General features: G+C 46.0%; 1 protein-coding gene across 3 annotated transcripts in view; it reads right to left on the bottom strand.

The window, feature by feature from the left end:
* Nucleotides 1–9,987, bottom strand: part of DVL3 (dishevelled segment polarity protein 3) — a 49,018-nt gene extending 39,031 nt beyond the window's left edge. For 2 of the 3 annotated variants that reach the window (XM_081910983.1, XM_081910982.1), the window contains exon 1: nt 9,651–9,939. In XM_081910983.1, coding sequence (XP_081767109.1) covers nt 9,651–9,817 — 167 coding nt within the window. In that variant the 5' untranslated portion in view covers nt 9,818–9,939. Of the gene's footprint in view, nt 1–9,650 lie in introns of all 3 variants that reach the window. The other variant, XM_081910984.1, reaches the window with a different exon arrangement.
* Between the last annotated feature and the right edge of the window lie 3,987 nt (nt 9,988–13,974).

Here is a 13,974-nt window from a genome sequence, read left to right as displayed (position 1 = left end):
AAACACTTTGAGGTGTTTTCTTGTAATCAGGCGGTATACTGCATAAATTTTAATAAATAAATTCAAGAAATAAATGAAGTGGCATACATTGGAGTGGTAAAATTCTAACTTCTAACTATGTAAAGGTAAAGGTAAAGGTACCCCTGCCCGTACGGGCCAGTCTTGACAGACTCTGGGGTTGTGCGCTCATCTCACTCTAGAGGCCGGGAGCCAGCGCTGTCCGAAGACACTTCCGGGTCACGTGGCCAGCGTGACGAAGTTGCTCTGGCGAACCGGCACCAGAGCAGCACACGGAAACGCCGTTTACCTTCCCGCTATAAAGCGGTACCTATTTATCTACTTGCACTTAGGGGTGCTTTCAAACTGCTAGGTGGGCAGGAGATGGGACCGAACGATGGGAGCTCACCCCGCCACGGGGATTTGAACTGCCGACCTTACGATCAGCAAGTCCTAGGCACTGAGGTTTTACCCACAGCGCCACCCGCGTCCCTTCTAACTATGTACTTCCCATCAAAAAAAATTCCAGCAACAAGTCAGGCTGCCATAGCTAGAAGGCAGGATAAGCAAGGAATCCAAATCTGCCTGTGAGTTGACCTACCCAAGATGATATCTGAATTATCTTTATTATCCTGATAGGTATCTCTCACATTCGTAGTCTCCTCACCACTGCACACAAAAGTATCTGTCCACTTTCCACCCATCACTTCCCACAGACTCCAAAATTTATCCAGAAAAATGGCCAAAAGCAATCAAACTTCATAATTCTGGTGTGGGTGTGAAGTGTCTAACTGTAGATGCAACCAATTGTCAGCAGAGCAAGATATTGCAAGCTTGGTATTCGGGAATCTGATGGCTTGGGGGGAAGCAGTCCAACACCTAGAAAGAAAAAACCCTTTTGCTTTCACAGGATAGGGCAATGCCAAAACCCCTGCTTAGCAGCAGCTGAGTACAGGCCTACAGCTGTCCCGACCTTGCACCGCCTGCCAGCTGTCAGGATAATGAACACGTTCCCCTGCCTGGAGACCTTCAACAGCTTAAGGGAGTGTCACTATCTCTCTATTAACACATACCTTCTGCTCCAATCGCCAAACTGATAGGTTTTGAGCAGGTCTTCACACCCTTGTGATGCAAAATTATATATTTTAACCCTACAGGACCTCAACATACCTTCCAATTGACACCATGCACGGCCATCTCTCAAGGGCAAGTTAAGCTCACCCCTGAAATTGTAAAGCCTCTCTCACATCTAGAGGAAAAGCTTTCAGAGAAATTGGAGGAAACGTTTTGGCACAGCACTACTACTAACCTACTGCTGAACTTCAGGCACAACCTTGTCACCACTAGCCAATCACCCTAGAGCTGTGATACGTTAACATGCTTCTTGAACTTCTATATAGGGGATACTCAGTCGGTAGAGCATGAGACTCTTAATCTCAGGGTTGTGGGTTCGAGCCCCATGTTGGGCAAGAGATTCCTGTACTGCAGGGGGTTGGACTAGATGACCCTCGGGGTCCCTTCCAACTCTGCAGTTCTATGATTCTATGAAAACTTCCACAATTTCCTAGTAATGAAGAGGGGGTGTCATACTAGCCCCAAAAGTCTGTGGTAAAGCGCTGTATGCTTGCACAGGCAACCAGAGTGCCAAACACAGAAATGTTATGTAGGAAAGACCAGGAGGATCAGCTTCTGTTGGCAATCATGCTCTTCATCAATGGCCACAACAGAAACATCTGTTTGATGGAAAGAGTGAGAATGCAAACTTGACCAAAGAGACTGAGATCAAATCAGCAACACACTGGGAGACTGTCACAGTATGAATCCGCAGACCAGTAAAATATGTATTGGAGTATATTATTTCTGGAGGCTTGCCTAGTACTGTTGTATTTTCTGCACCAGGGGAAGGCTCACTGCCCAGGCATTTAGTATGTTTTACCTTTACTGATAGTTTTATCTGGCTTTTATGAGAAGTGTCAGAGTGCCCATCCCAAACAGTGCGACAGAGGCTGTTATGTGCAGTTAGGAAGACACCTGCTGGACTTCTGACTCCTAGCAACAGTGCTGTGCAAAACAGGACAGAACCACAACAACAAGCAAGGTTAACAACTGTACAAAGCACTAATCAGCATTAATAATAATATAAAAAAAACCTGGAGAAGCCAGTCATCATAGCAAGATAACAAGATGCCAACATGCCATTCATGTCCCTGTATGAGTGAGTGAGGAATGTAGTGGGAAGGGCTTTAAAAAAAACAGTAAAAAGGTGACTGCCATTCACTTTAACCCAAGCACACAGCAGTTACAAGACACCACACAACCTGTAGCAAAAGGCAAATGGTCTGAAACAGTGAGAAGGCAGTTAAACACAGTACTTCAGCTCACAACGAAATGCATGTAGCTGAACAAACAGGACCTTAGAACAAACAGGAGGTGGAAAACTCTTAACAGAAGATTGGCAGCCGATCCATCACTCAGGGATCCAATACAAAATGGTTCACTCTTGCCCACAGTCTGGCATGCATGCTTCCAACTGTAGGTGTTCTTTGGGGTCAGTAGTTTGTTTTTTATTCTCTCCATCAAGGGGCTTCCTTGCCATCTCTGCATTCATCCATCACATCAGTGTCACACCCTCCCTCGTAGAACTCGGGATTCTACATGTTAGAGGTGGCTGGCCTGTGGCCCTCCAGATGTTGTTGGACTACAATCCCCATCTTCCCTGACTGCCGGCCATGCTGGCTGGGGCGAATGGGAGCTTGAGTCCAACAACATCCGGAGCACCACAGGCAAACCACCCCTGCTCTAGCCTCTCCCCGCCATCACATTCCACTTCTTGTGACAGGAGCAAATAATAATTGCAAAGACTAGGAATCTTCATTTGTAAAACAGGAAAAAGAAAAATAATAATAATAATAATAATAATAATAATAATAATAATAATAATAATAATAATAGAATATTATAAGAATATTGTTGACTCGCAGGATTAATGCAACTATAAAAGAGGGAAGGGGAATCAGCTGCCCACCCCTGAGCCTTTGGAGAAATTCAATGCATTTACAGAGTTGCAGCTTCCCCCCTCCCAAACCGCTCTCTGTCTTTATGCTAATCTCAAGTAGACACATCAGCAAGCTCTTCTCCAAATTAGCAGTTCTTCATTCCTCTTGTTTGAGAAGCCTAGGGCTGAGCACAACAACATTCCAGGCCTGGTGTTCCTATTGTCTTGCAGAGAAAGAGATTCTCTTCTGAATAGAAGTGGGGCCCAGGCCCAGGCAGACTGGGCCACATTACATAACTGCCCATTATTACACACACAGTGGCTTTTATTAAGTTGACATCTTGTAAAATTTGCATTGCTTTGCAAGCAACCCAGTTCTCAAGAGGATGAGGGTGTAGGATGAATTTCCTCCACAGCTGTTTTAGCTGCTTTGGGGCCCAAGTGAGTCAAGGTTTACTGCCCATTCCTGAGCATTCCGCATTTGTTCTTTCAGCCCTTGCTGGGATCTAAAAGACATCCCATTTGTGACCTGCAAGATTAAACCCTGCCCTTCTCTCTCTGTGGAACCATTTATGAAACCAAGGCAACTGCTCCTAACACAAACCACTCTCCAAAATTTACTACTGTCTACCATTTATATAGGACCTTTTCCATTTGAACCTTAGAACCTTTGCTTAAATAACATTAGTGATACCTGAACAGCAAAACATATGGAAATTTGCAAAAAAAAACCAACTTGATTTGCTTACTGATGTAACTCAATATTCCCACCGTTAAAAGAAAAACATCTCTAGCAAGAACAGCAAAGAGTCTTGTGGCACCTTAAAGGCTAACAAATGTATTACATACAGCATGAGCTTTCGTGGACTCAAGCCCACTTTGTTAGGTGTAACAAGAACTTGTGAAAAAGAGTTGGCCTTGGAACTGGGGGAGCTGGGCTCCAAAGACAGATCTGTCACAGATTCCTGGCAAGGCCTTGAGCAAGACATCTCTCCACTTCAGCTCCTCAATCTGCAAATCTGGGAATAATACAGGCTTACCTCACAGCAGTTTTCAAAAGTAAAAGGTAAAAAAGGCATGAAGTACTTCACAAATTACAGTACATGTTTTAAATGCAGCTATTCAGATGTCGGCTCTGTTCCCACATGCTGGCTAACTATGTCTACTAAGTTAACCCCACTGTTTTCTAGAGCCTTCACAGTTTAGTGACACAATTCTTTGTCATGCCTATTCCAGCAATTGTTGATACAATGACAATGGTTTCTATAATGGTTTCCTATGGAAGTCTTTCAAGTAAAGTAACAAAATTAATGGAAATGATATCCAACATTCAACTGTTTTATTAAATGATATATTTGTTATATTTCTCCAATACTGTTTAAATTTGAGAACATGCTCATGCGAAGTGGAAAACTTCATTATGTGAAAATGTACACTGGCAAAGGATTTGGGAGCTGTGTAATCCTAGGCCATTTAACTAGGAAGCCCCACTGAACTCAACAGGACTTAATTCTAAGTACGCTTATATAGGAATGCACTTCTCAAGTTATTTTGAGGAATCTTTTGTTCTATTACTAGTTAGATATTCACATGGCCCTTAAATGCAAAATGTATGATGATCTCTGCCAACAGTTTCTAGACCATCTATGTATTCCAACATGGAAACCAGAGATCGGAGGCCATGCACTTCTTATTACAAGGGAGAGACCAAGAGCTCACCAAGACAGTAGCTAAGTTCCTCTGTCTGATTTTTTGTTGCTGGAAACCCACAGAGATGAGGCAGATTGCTCGCCTCTTCTGCCCTTTGGCGGGTGACTGTGCCGTTGGGGTGACAACGAGATCGCACTGGCCTTTCTATTCTGAATGTATTCTGTATGTTCTTATGCGATGCCAATAAAGGTTACTTGACTTGACGATATAGATATAAATGTCCTTATTTATCTCCTAGTCCTGTTTTCATTTACTCTTAAACATCCTATCTCCTTTTTGCATATTAAAGAAAACTGGCCTGTTAGCCAAGGCTGGAAACTTGTAGCCTGCCAGGTGTTGTTGAACTTCAACTCCCATCAGTCCCAACCAGTATGACCTATGGTCAGGGATGATGGGAGCCATAATCCAATAATCTCTGGAGGTCCAGAGGTGTCGTCCCACCCCTGCATTAACCCATAGCTTAAAGCAAGCTATGAATTAATGTGATTGAGCAGTGTGTCCATGAACACTGCTCAAGATTTTCCCACAAAGCACTTCCCCAACTCCCGCTTTTGCCGTGCAGCAGATGACAAAAGCCAGAGTCTCCTCTGTGTTTTGTCCAACTCAGACCCATGGTTGGCTTCTCTAGCACTAAGCCAAGAGTAAACCCTGGTTCCTGGTTGCGGTTTGTTTTGAGGAGCCCAGGTTCAGATAACGTGACAAGCCAGAATCCAGCTTTCTTGTCTCTGGTATGGCAACAGCAGGAACAGGAAAGGAGCACCCTAGGAACTTTTGAGCAGCATGGACACATTTAACCGTAGTATGTTTAAACGTTAGTGTAACATGCAAACCAGGCCACTGAGTAATATTTTGCTAGAAGCCCTTTTCCCCTCTTTTACTCACAACGTATCCTTGCAAAGGTAGTACCATATTTTTTGCCCTATAGGACGCACTTTTTCCCCTTCAAAAATGAAGGGGAAATGTGTGTGCGTCCTATGGGGCGAATGCAGGCTTTCGCTGAAGCCTCGAGAGCGAGAGGCGTCGATGCGCACCGACCCCTCTCACTCTCCAGGCTTCAGGAAGCTATTCGCAAGCCTTGGGAGCAGCAGCCTGCAGCCCGAAGCACGGGGTGCGCTGTGGAGCACGCCCCGTGCTTCGGGCAGATGTCCGCAAGCCTTGCGCGCCTGGCAGGAGGTCTCGCCGGGCACACAAGGCTTGGGGCGGCAGCCTGTTCTGGGGCTGGGGTGGGGGGAAGCACGGGCTTCCCCCGCCCCAGCCCCGCACCTGGGGGGGGGATATTTTTCCCCCTTTATTCCCCCCCCCCAATCTAGGTGCGTCCTATGGGCCGTGCGTCCTATAGGGCGAAAAATATGGTACTTAGATGCAGATCTAAGGCCTAGCTTAACATGCTATCCACACTGTTTATCTCAAAAAAAGCAGACATTTTGCAAATGTGCAATACACAAACTGAGCTGATGTACACCTTTACATACTCTTGCCGAAAACCAGTGTTCTTAACTCCCATTGTTCTAGGCATGTTTTGCGACAGGGAATTTCATTAATGCGAGCAGTTCCTGAGCTCTGGGTACAATACGGCGCCTAAGATTTCAGATTAATACTGCCACTGCTGGAAAGAAATAAAGAACTTTTTCTGCCTCCCCACTTCCAGCCACTCTTAAGCCTGGAGAAGGAGCCCTCATAAGAATATTAGGGAGGGAAGGCAGGGGAAGTATGGGTTGTTGTTTTTTCAGGTAGGTAGCCGTGTTAGTCTGACGCAGTAGAAATATATAAAAACAAATAAATAAATTGTCCAGTAGCACCTTAGAGACCAACTAAGTTTGTTCTTGGTATGAGCTTTCGTGTGCATGCACACTTCTTAAGCTCATACCAAGATGAAAACTAGACCATGTGAAAAATGAACATAAGATTGTAGCTGCAGTTCATTCATTTGCAGCTTTGCCTTCTTGTTATAAAAACTGCCTAGACACTCTGTTGTGGCACCCGTAACCTAGGTTTAATGCCCCATTTAGTTCCTAGCTTCCACATCTTAGTTTCTAACATTGCCGATAACCATTTCTTGTGTTAGATGACCTTCCCATTTGATGTCTCTTCCCTAAAGTTTCTTTAAATAATTTATTTAAAGTTTCTTTAAATAATTTGAATCTTTGTCACCAAATAAAGTATTTTATCATTGTGTCACATTTTTTATCCCACCAATCCTCTGACAATTTAGGGGGATGTGTGGGGTATTCTTATTTTATCCTCATGAAAACCCTATAAAGCAGCTTAAACTGAGATATTGATACTGGCCAAGCAAAGCTTCAAACGCAAGTCTCCATGGTCAAGTTCTGATCCACTAGTCACTATCCTACCATAGTGCTGGATATGAATAGCCTGACTTTTCCCATATGTTTCATTTACCACTATACAATTTCAGCCCATATGGCAAGATTGCAACAGACCTGCACCAATTATTTTCCAGTGTAAGATTTCAAAGATCCTAATGTGCTGGTTTATAAACATTATATCCACAGCATTTCTTCCACCAAGGAAAGGCCAGGCCCTCTCTGCCTGGGAGGCAACAGCTGTTTAGCAACACACAGCAGACTCAGCTAAAATATTAGGGCTTAGGGACCAAGATACAATATACTGAAATCAAGAATGACAAACACAGAGCCAGCAAATATGTGAGCCAAAAAAACTCAACATCCCTGGAACTTTTCATATGCCAGGAAAACCAGCAAATCATGGCCTCTGATTTATATGGGGGGAAATGCCTCCTATTGATTTACTCCCTACACTTTCCACAAGCTTTGTGCAGGCTTCTGAGCCAAACATGCATTGTTAGGTCAAAACCAGCCTTTGCAGTCATCTGCAAATTCAGGAGGACAGGGGTGGGGAGAGCTATGGGACTGTACTATATCAGAATGCAGTTGGGGAAAGTCACAGAATCAAATGTGCCACACATTAAATGCTTCCTACCCATGGAAAGAGAGATTCTACCTTAGCTTTCTTGCTGAAATGTTTTGTGTATGGGGGAGCATGCACACAAATACTGATTTCTACTGTGAATTGCTACAGTACCAAAAAGGCTGGTCCATGTACTTGTGCTGCACTTGTAGATCAGCTTTTATAACAAGAGCTCTAAGCAGGATACCCAGGGTAGGTGGCCACAAGCAGAATGTCTTTGTAGGACTACAAAGCTCTAACAAAACTTGCTGTCCAGTTCTCACAAGCAAACACCAAAGGAACACTTCAATCTTGTGAATGCTACTGGAGCCCTAGGAGCAGCGGGAAACAAGGAAGGATTCACAGAGATAGGATGTTAAAGACAGCAAGGTGTGAAATGTGTGTGTATGTATTTGCAAGAGACAGAAAGATCCTAGGAAGAAGGAAAGAGAGTGTCACAGAAATATAGGGGGGGAGGAGCAGCAGCGGTACATAGCCAATTCCTTAAAGAGGAATTTCTTTGTGTCTTTGGACATACAATCAGAGTCTGGAAAATTACACGGCCTTCAGAGGATTGTGGGAGAGGCTCACAAACCAAAGCAGAACACAATCAGAGCAGAGGGCAGGGTTTTACAAGGAATAGGTTTTGGGAAGCTAAGCCAGCCCAAAAGAAAACAACCTCTCCTGCATTTTACTCAGAGACACCACCTTGTCCTGCAAATGGAAGCATCAAAACAGGGAGGAGGGCACAGTGACAAGAGAGAGACCATGGTTAATTTTCCTTGGGATGTCAGTGTCACCAACACACCGAAGATTTGGATGTTGGGGAGCGCTGCAGGGTGAAGGAGCAGGACTCTACAGTAGCTGCTTCTTCTGGACAATTTTAGATAGTAACTGTATACAAAAGGCCTTTCAGGGGTCTGCACAAGCTAAGAAGTGCACTGCAGAGGATGCTGGGGAAAGAAAGGGCAACTATTGAACCCATCCTCTTGACCCGGCAAGGGATTCTTGGGGCACATCTCTTACAACCGCACTTAAGTCACCAGCGGCCCTATTCTCTCCTCGCTTGGGCTGCATGCCGGCAGTAAGGCTGGTGCTGGAAGACTCCTCCGTACCCACAAACAACAGATCTCCTTCCTCAAGGAAGAATGAAATTTATCAGAAGTGGAAACTTAGGAAGTGCCTTGCTCTAATGTATTCGAGGGAAGAGAGCCTGCAAGGGAGGTCCGGGGAATCAGACAATGCTGGAACCCAGCTCCCAGCCTCCCTGGCTATGTTAGCTGGGTGTGATGGGGGGGGTCCAACAACATCTGGAGGGCCACAAGTCCTCCATCCCCAATGCAAAGAACCCCCAACGTGACATGGGGAGAAATGTGTGTGAGAGGCAGCCAGAAAGAGACACAGACCTCGATTCTGGCACTGGTTGGCCATTGGAAGATCTTCCTAGCAGAGAAGAGCATTTAAGGTTCACTCCACGTTTAACCTCTTTGGGGTGAACGAGGCTTTGCTCAGGTGGGTTTATGTCTCCCCAAGCCCCTTCTTTCCCCTTCCCTCGACTCTTCTGCAAAGGCTTGAGAATCTATCAGCTTGGGAAGGGAAGGGGACAACAGTGGACTCCCCCTTCCTTGGAGGTTTTTCAGCAAAACACGGGTGGCCATCTGCCATGGATGCTTGTGTTGAGATCCCTGCATTGCGGGGGGGGGGGTGGAGTACATGACCCTGGGGGGATGGGGTCCCCTCCTATGAAAGGAGAAGCTCTTGCCTGCCTGTTGGGGGTCCCACTAGAGATGAGCCAGGCTGTGCTCGCCCCGCACTACTCGCGAGGAGGAGAGGGAGAGGAGGTCAGCAACACAGGACGGGCCAAGGGGGCCATTCATTGCGGCAGGATCCCGAGGGCTTCGGCCGCTGCTGCTGCAGACGTGTCCGCGGCGAGGCGTTGATTTTGAAAGGGGGGGGGGAAGAAGATAAAGAAAGGAGGGAAGGAGGGAGAGAGAGGAGGGGAGCGGGGCCTCCGTCTCACCCGAAATCATCGTCCATAGACTTGAAGTAGAACTTGTAGTTGGGCCGGTTGAGCAGCGCCTTGAAGTCGCCCAGCGTCACCCGCTCGGCCGGGATGGGCAGCTTCACCAGGTACGGCGTCTCCTGGTCGTCCAGGTGGTAGATGATCTTGGTCTCCGCCGCCGCCATGGCTGCCGCCGCCGCCGCTCCTCCTCGCCGGGACCTCTGGAGCAAAGCCAGGCGCGGCCTAGTAGTAGCCCAAGCCGAGCGTCCCGCCGGCCGCGGCGGCCTCTCCAGAAGCCGGAGGGGGGCGGCTTGGGCGGGCCACGCAGGCCTCGCGCTCTCCGGGCCGGGTCCCCTCGGCCGCCGCCTCACCGCGCAAACTCCCGCCTCCGCCTCAGCGCCTCCTGTGGCGGCGGCGGCGGCTCCTCCCCTCCGCGGCCGCCGGGCCTCGCCAGCGCCGCCTCTCCAGCCCCGCCTCACGCGGACCCCGGCCCCGGCCCCACCGCAGCCAGCGCCCCGCGCCTGGTCCTCGGGGCTGCCCTTCAGGGAATATCAGCAGAATGGAGCCTCCATGGCCTCAGGGAGAAGCTTCTTCGCAGGGGGAGGGTCGCCAAGGGGAAGGCCGGGTATGGGGGGGGGGGTTCTTCATTTATTTATTTTGCCCCGAGGGAGGTGGTACCCAGACCGCTTTCAGGACTCCTAAGCGCGCCACATAGAAGTAGAAAACAGGTACTAAAATATTGCCATAATAGAAATGAATGGCATCGTTGGGGGGCAGGCCAAAGATGTTGAGCTTTTGGGGGGAAATCATAGGTGTATATATGTGTATGTACACACACACCACCAAAAAACAGGTCATTTTGGGGGGCGGGGAACAGAACCTCAGTTGAGTACTTCCAATGCTTTTTTGCATTTTTTATGCACATGGCATTATGCACAGCTTGCGGAGAAGTTGAAAGACAGAAGCTTCTCTTCCATAAAACTGGAAGTCATGGACATCCAGCGAGGCTGAATATTGGAAGATTCAGGACAGATAAGCAGAGTTAAACCATGGAACTCCCTCCCACAGGAGACAGGGACAGCCACCAGCTTGGATGGCTTTAAGAGAGCAGCTGTTCCTCTTTATTGAATTTCTGCCCCACCTTTCATCCAAAGATCACGGGGCGGTTTGGAATACAAAAATACATGCCATAATAACAAATGGAAACAAGTCCGCCCCGCACAGTATTCTGTTGATCTCCTAGCAGGAAAAGGGAAGACATAAATTCAATTTTGTGTAATAAACTGATAATTCATTCCTCTGGTATGTGCAAAGTGTATATGGGCATAAGGTTAAGGACAGAAACAAAATTTCACAATTCATGGAGAGGGCTATCCCACTCAGTTGGTTATAGTGTGGTGCTGATAACGCCAAGGTTGCAGGTTCAGTCCCCGTACGGGACAGCTGCATATTCCTGCATTGCAGGGGGTTGGAATAGATGACCCTTGGGGTCCCTTCCAACTCTCTGATTCTATACTTCCACGGATGGAGGCAGCAATGCTTCTTGCTAGAAACTACAGTAAGAGAGAAAGGCCTTGTGCTCATGTCTTGCTGAAGGGTTTCCCACAGGCATCTGGTCGGCCACTGCAAGAACAGGATGCTGGACTAGATGGGCCATGGCCTGATCTCTTTTTGTTCGTAAGATGTTTCAGGGCTAAACTTGCAGCGTGAGAGCAAGTATACAGCACCAGAAAACATTCCATAGGAAGCCCAGGCCAAGCCCCGTTAAAACAAAAACAAGCATATATGCACAAACATATTACTATCTCTCTTTGGCTCAGAAGCAAACATGTTCACTTAGGCTTGTTTTGTTGTTTTCAAAGACAGGTGCTCAGTATGCATTGTTGGGACTAGCCAGCAGGCCCTGCTCCCTTGGAGCTAGTGGTTTCCCATCTCTCTTGCAGGGACCATATGCCCATGAGTGGAGGCAGAGCGTCTGTTGACTTTAAAATAAATTGTGGTTGCTCAAGTCGCTACAGACAATAAAGCTGCTTCTACTTTAGGTAAGCATTAGATCACCGATAAGCTTTAAATTAATTGGTGATGCAGTGAATGAAGGGTGCTTAATGTTTTTTCTGTTATAGCCATGTTGGTTCTGGAGCTTAAATACAGTCTGAGAACTGATAAAAAGGCAGTTTTAAAGCAACCACATTCCAATCATTATTCTGCTGCAGCAGAAGCTACAAGGAATCCTAAGGCACCTTAGAAACTAGCCATTTATTGTGGAGATAGCTCTCATGGGGAGGCAGAGCATGACATGTCAAGCTGCTGGGTCAGAATTTATATGGAAATTCGGTCCTATTGGAGTTGGGCTGAATAGAGACTGGGAGCAGCTAGTTCTGAATGGACGCCAGTGGTCCCTTCTCTCTTAGGTGCCCATGCACATTGTTGAGTCATGTTGCCTTCCACACCAGAGAAGAAGGGGTGAGTGAAAATCTACATCAAGAACAAGGAAGATCAGGTTCTGCTGCCGCCTGAAGCGATCCCCTCACTTTGCCTTATGGGTGGGCCGGCCCTGTAGCAGATGCTACTTCCTAATAACATTTCCCCTCTCTCCTTTTGTGAGGTGGGAAGCTAAATCTTATGTCAGCTATTAGGTAGGTGATTATTCTGAAGTAGGTAGGACAATGTTCAATAAGATATACTCTAGTGATTGTGCATGGTTGCCGCCTTAACCTTTCAAGTGGCAAAGGCCTCTTACCTAGGTGCCCCTCTGGAATGCCTGAGACCAATTCTCTCACATGAAGACTTGTCAGACTGCTTCTGCTTCTCCTTTCGTTTGCAGAAGGGCTTACACTTGTACCTGATCCTGTCAACAGCTAGGGGCTTGCTGATTGCCTAGTGATCGGATCTTAATGTGAACTGATTTCTATCTATACAGGAACTCCAAAATCCATTGTTGAGCAACCAAAATATGCAAATGCTTGAGCCACCCAGGAAAGATGTTACGCAAATAAGGCTGGTTTTTAGACTTCATTCCAAGGTGGAAGTTGCAGACTGAATAAGTTTGTGCTGGGTGTTACACATATAAGGTTACAAAGCAAGGATAAAGCAATAGCTGCACCCTCTTTTTGAAAATGGGGCAATCTAAATGCTGACTGTATGGCTACAACAAACAGTTTTGCACTTCCCTCCAGTTCCTACCTTTTAGAACCTCTTACCTGATGAATTCTGGATAACTTGAAAGCTTGCAATAGTTTGTGACGTTTTGGTTTGTCCCAGTAAGAGGTATCATTTAACTATGGATTTTGGAATTTTATTTTAATGGATCAAATTGCCACCTTCACTTTTTAATATATTTATTTTAATGGATCAAATTGCCACCAGGCAGTTTAAACAGATCACCTGGCATAGTGTACACTATGTACTGCTTGGTTTACCGTGGAAAAGCAGCATACAAAAAACCCCAAATGTTTTATTTTTATTGTTAATTTCCCCTTCTCAAGTGATGTGTGTAAAGACATTTCTTTTTTCTAAGCTGTCTTGCATTTATTTATACAGAATTTATAGAGATTTAAAATAAAAAAACACAAAATAAATTAAAATGATGCAGCAAGAAAAGGCAAGTTCTGGAGCCTTTTTAATTATGCAAATTAGGTACAGTTGCATAATTTCTTCTGAATTATTCATTCTGCTTCTATTAGTCATGGAAAGGGCCAAAAAGATATGCAAGTCTTAAGCCCCACCTCTTCCTTGAACAAATCTTACTTAGCAATCCCTGTGGCTAAGGTTTCTTCAGCCTTTGCATGAGCTTTCAAGCATATCTTCACACCCGTGAAGGCTAAACATTATTTTAAAGCAAAGATTTTCAGGAATGCAGAATTCAGTGCCCAATGCCACTCTCACAATTCCTTCTCCGAACTTGTGTGGAATTGCAGTTTGCACATAGCCTCAAGCACAGGGGTGGTTGTGTTTTGGACTGTGATTTGTTATTCTCATTGCAGCACTCAGACTAGTTTCCCACCCTCTCAAGTGGAACCGTGCCAATCCAAACAGGCAGGATTCTACCCCCTAGTCCAAATTCCATTGTTGACCAAAGAGATTTATCAGCAACTAGCCCAACACTGTCTTTCTCTTCGTAGCTTGGCAACTGCATGAGCAGTATCAGAGAAGCAGGCACATCCTCTCCATTTCATATAAAGGGTTATGCTGATGCACATTTAAATATTGTGATATATTCTATGGAGTGATTTGCATCCAACATTATTCATTTTTATACCAGCAAAATGCTTGATAGGCCCCAGCACATAATTATTTCAGGGAATCATGTAACTGCTGAACACAAACCACATGCATATAGGCT

The sequence above is a fragment of the Podarcis melisellensis genome, assembly GCF_964234715.1.
Source record: "Podarcis melisellensis genome assembly, chromosome: 5".
Classification (NCBI taxonomy): Eukaryota; Metazoa; Chordata; class Lepidosauria; order Squamata; family Lacertidae; genus Podarcis; species Podarcis melisellensis.
Note: the sequence above shows the minus strand (reverse complement) of the source record. Positions and strands in the feature narration are given on the sequence as shown.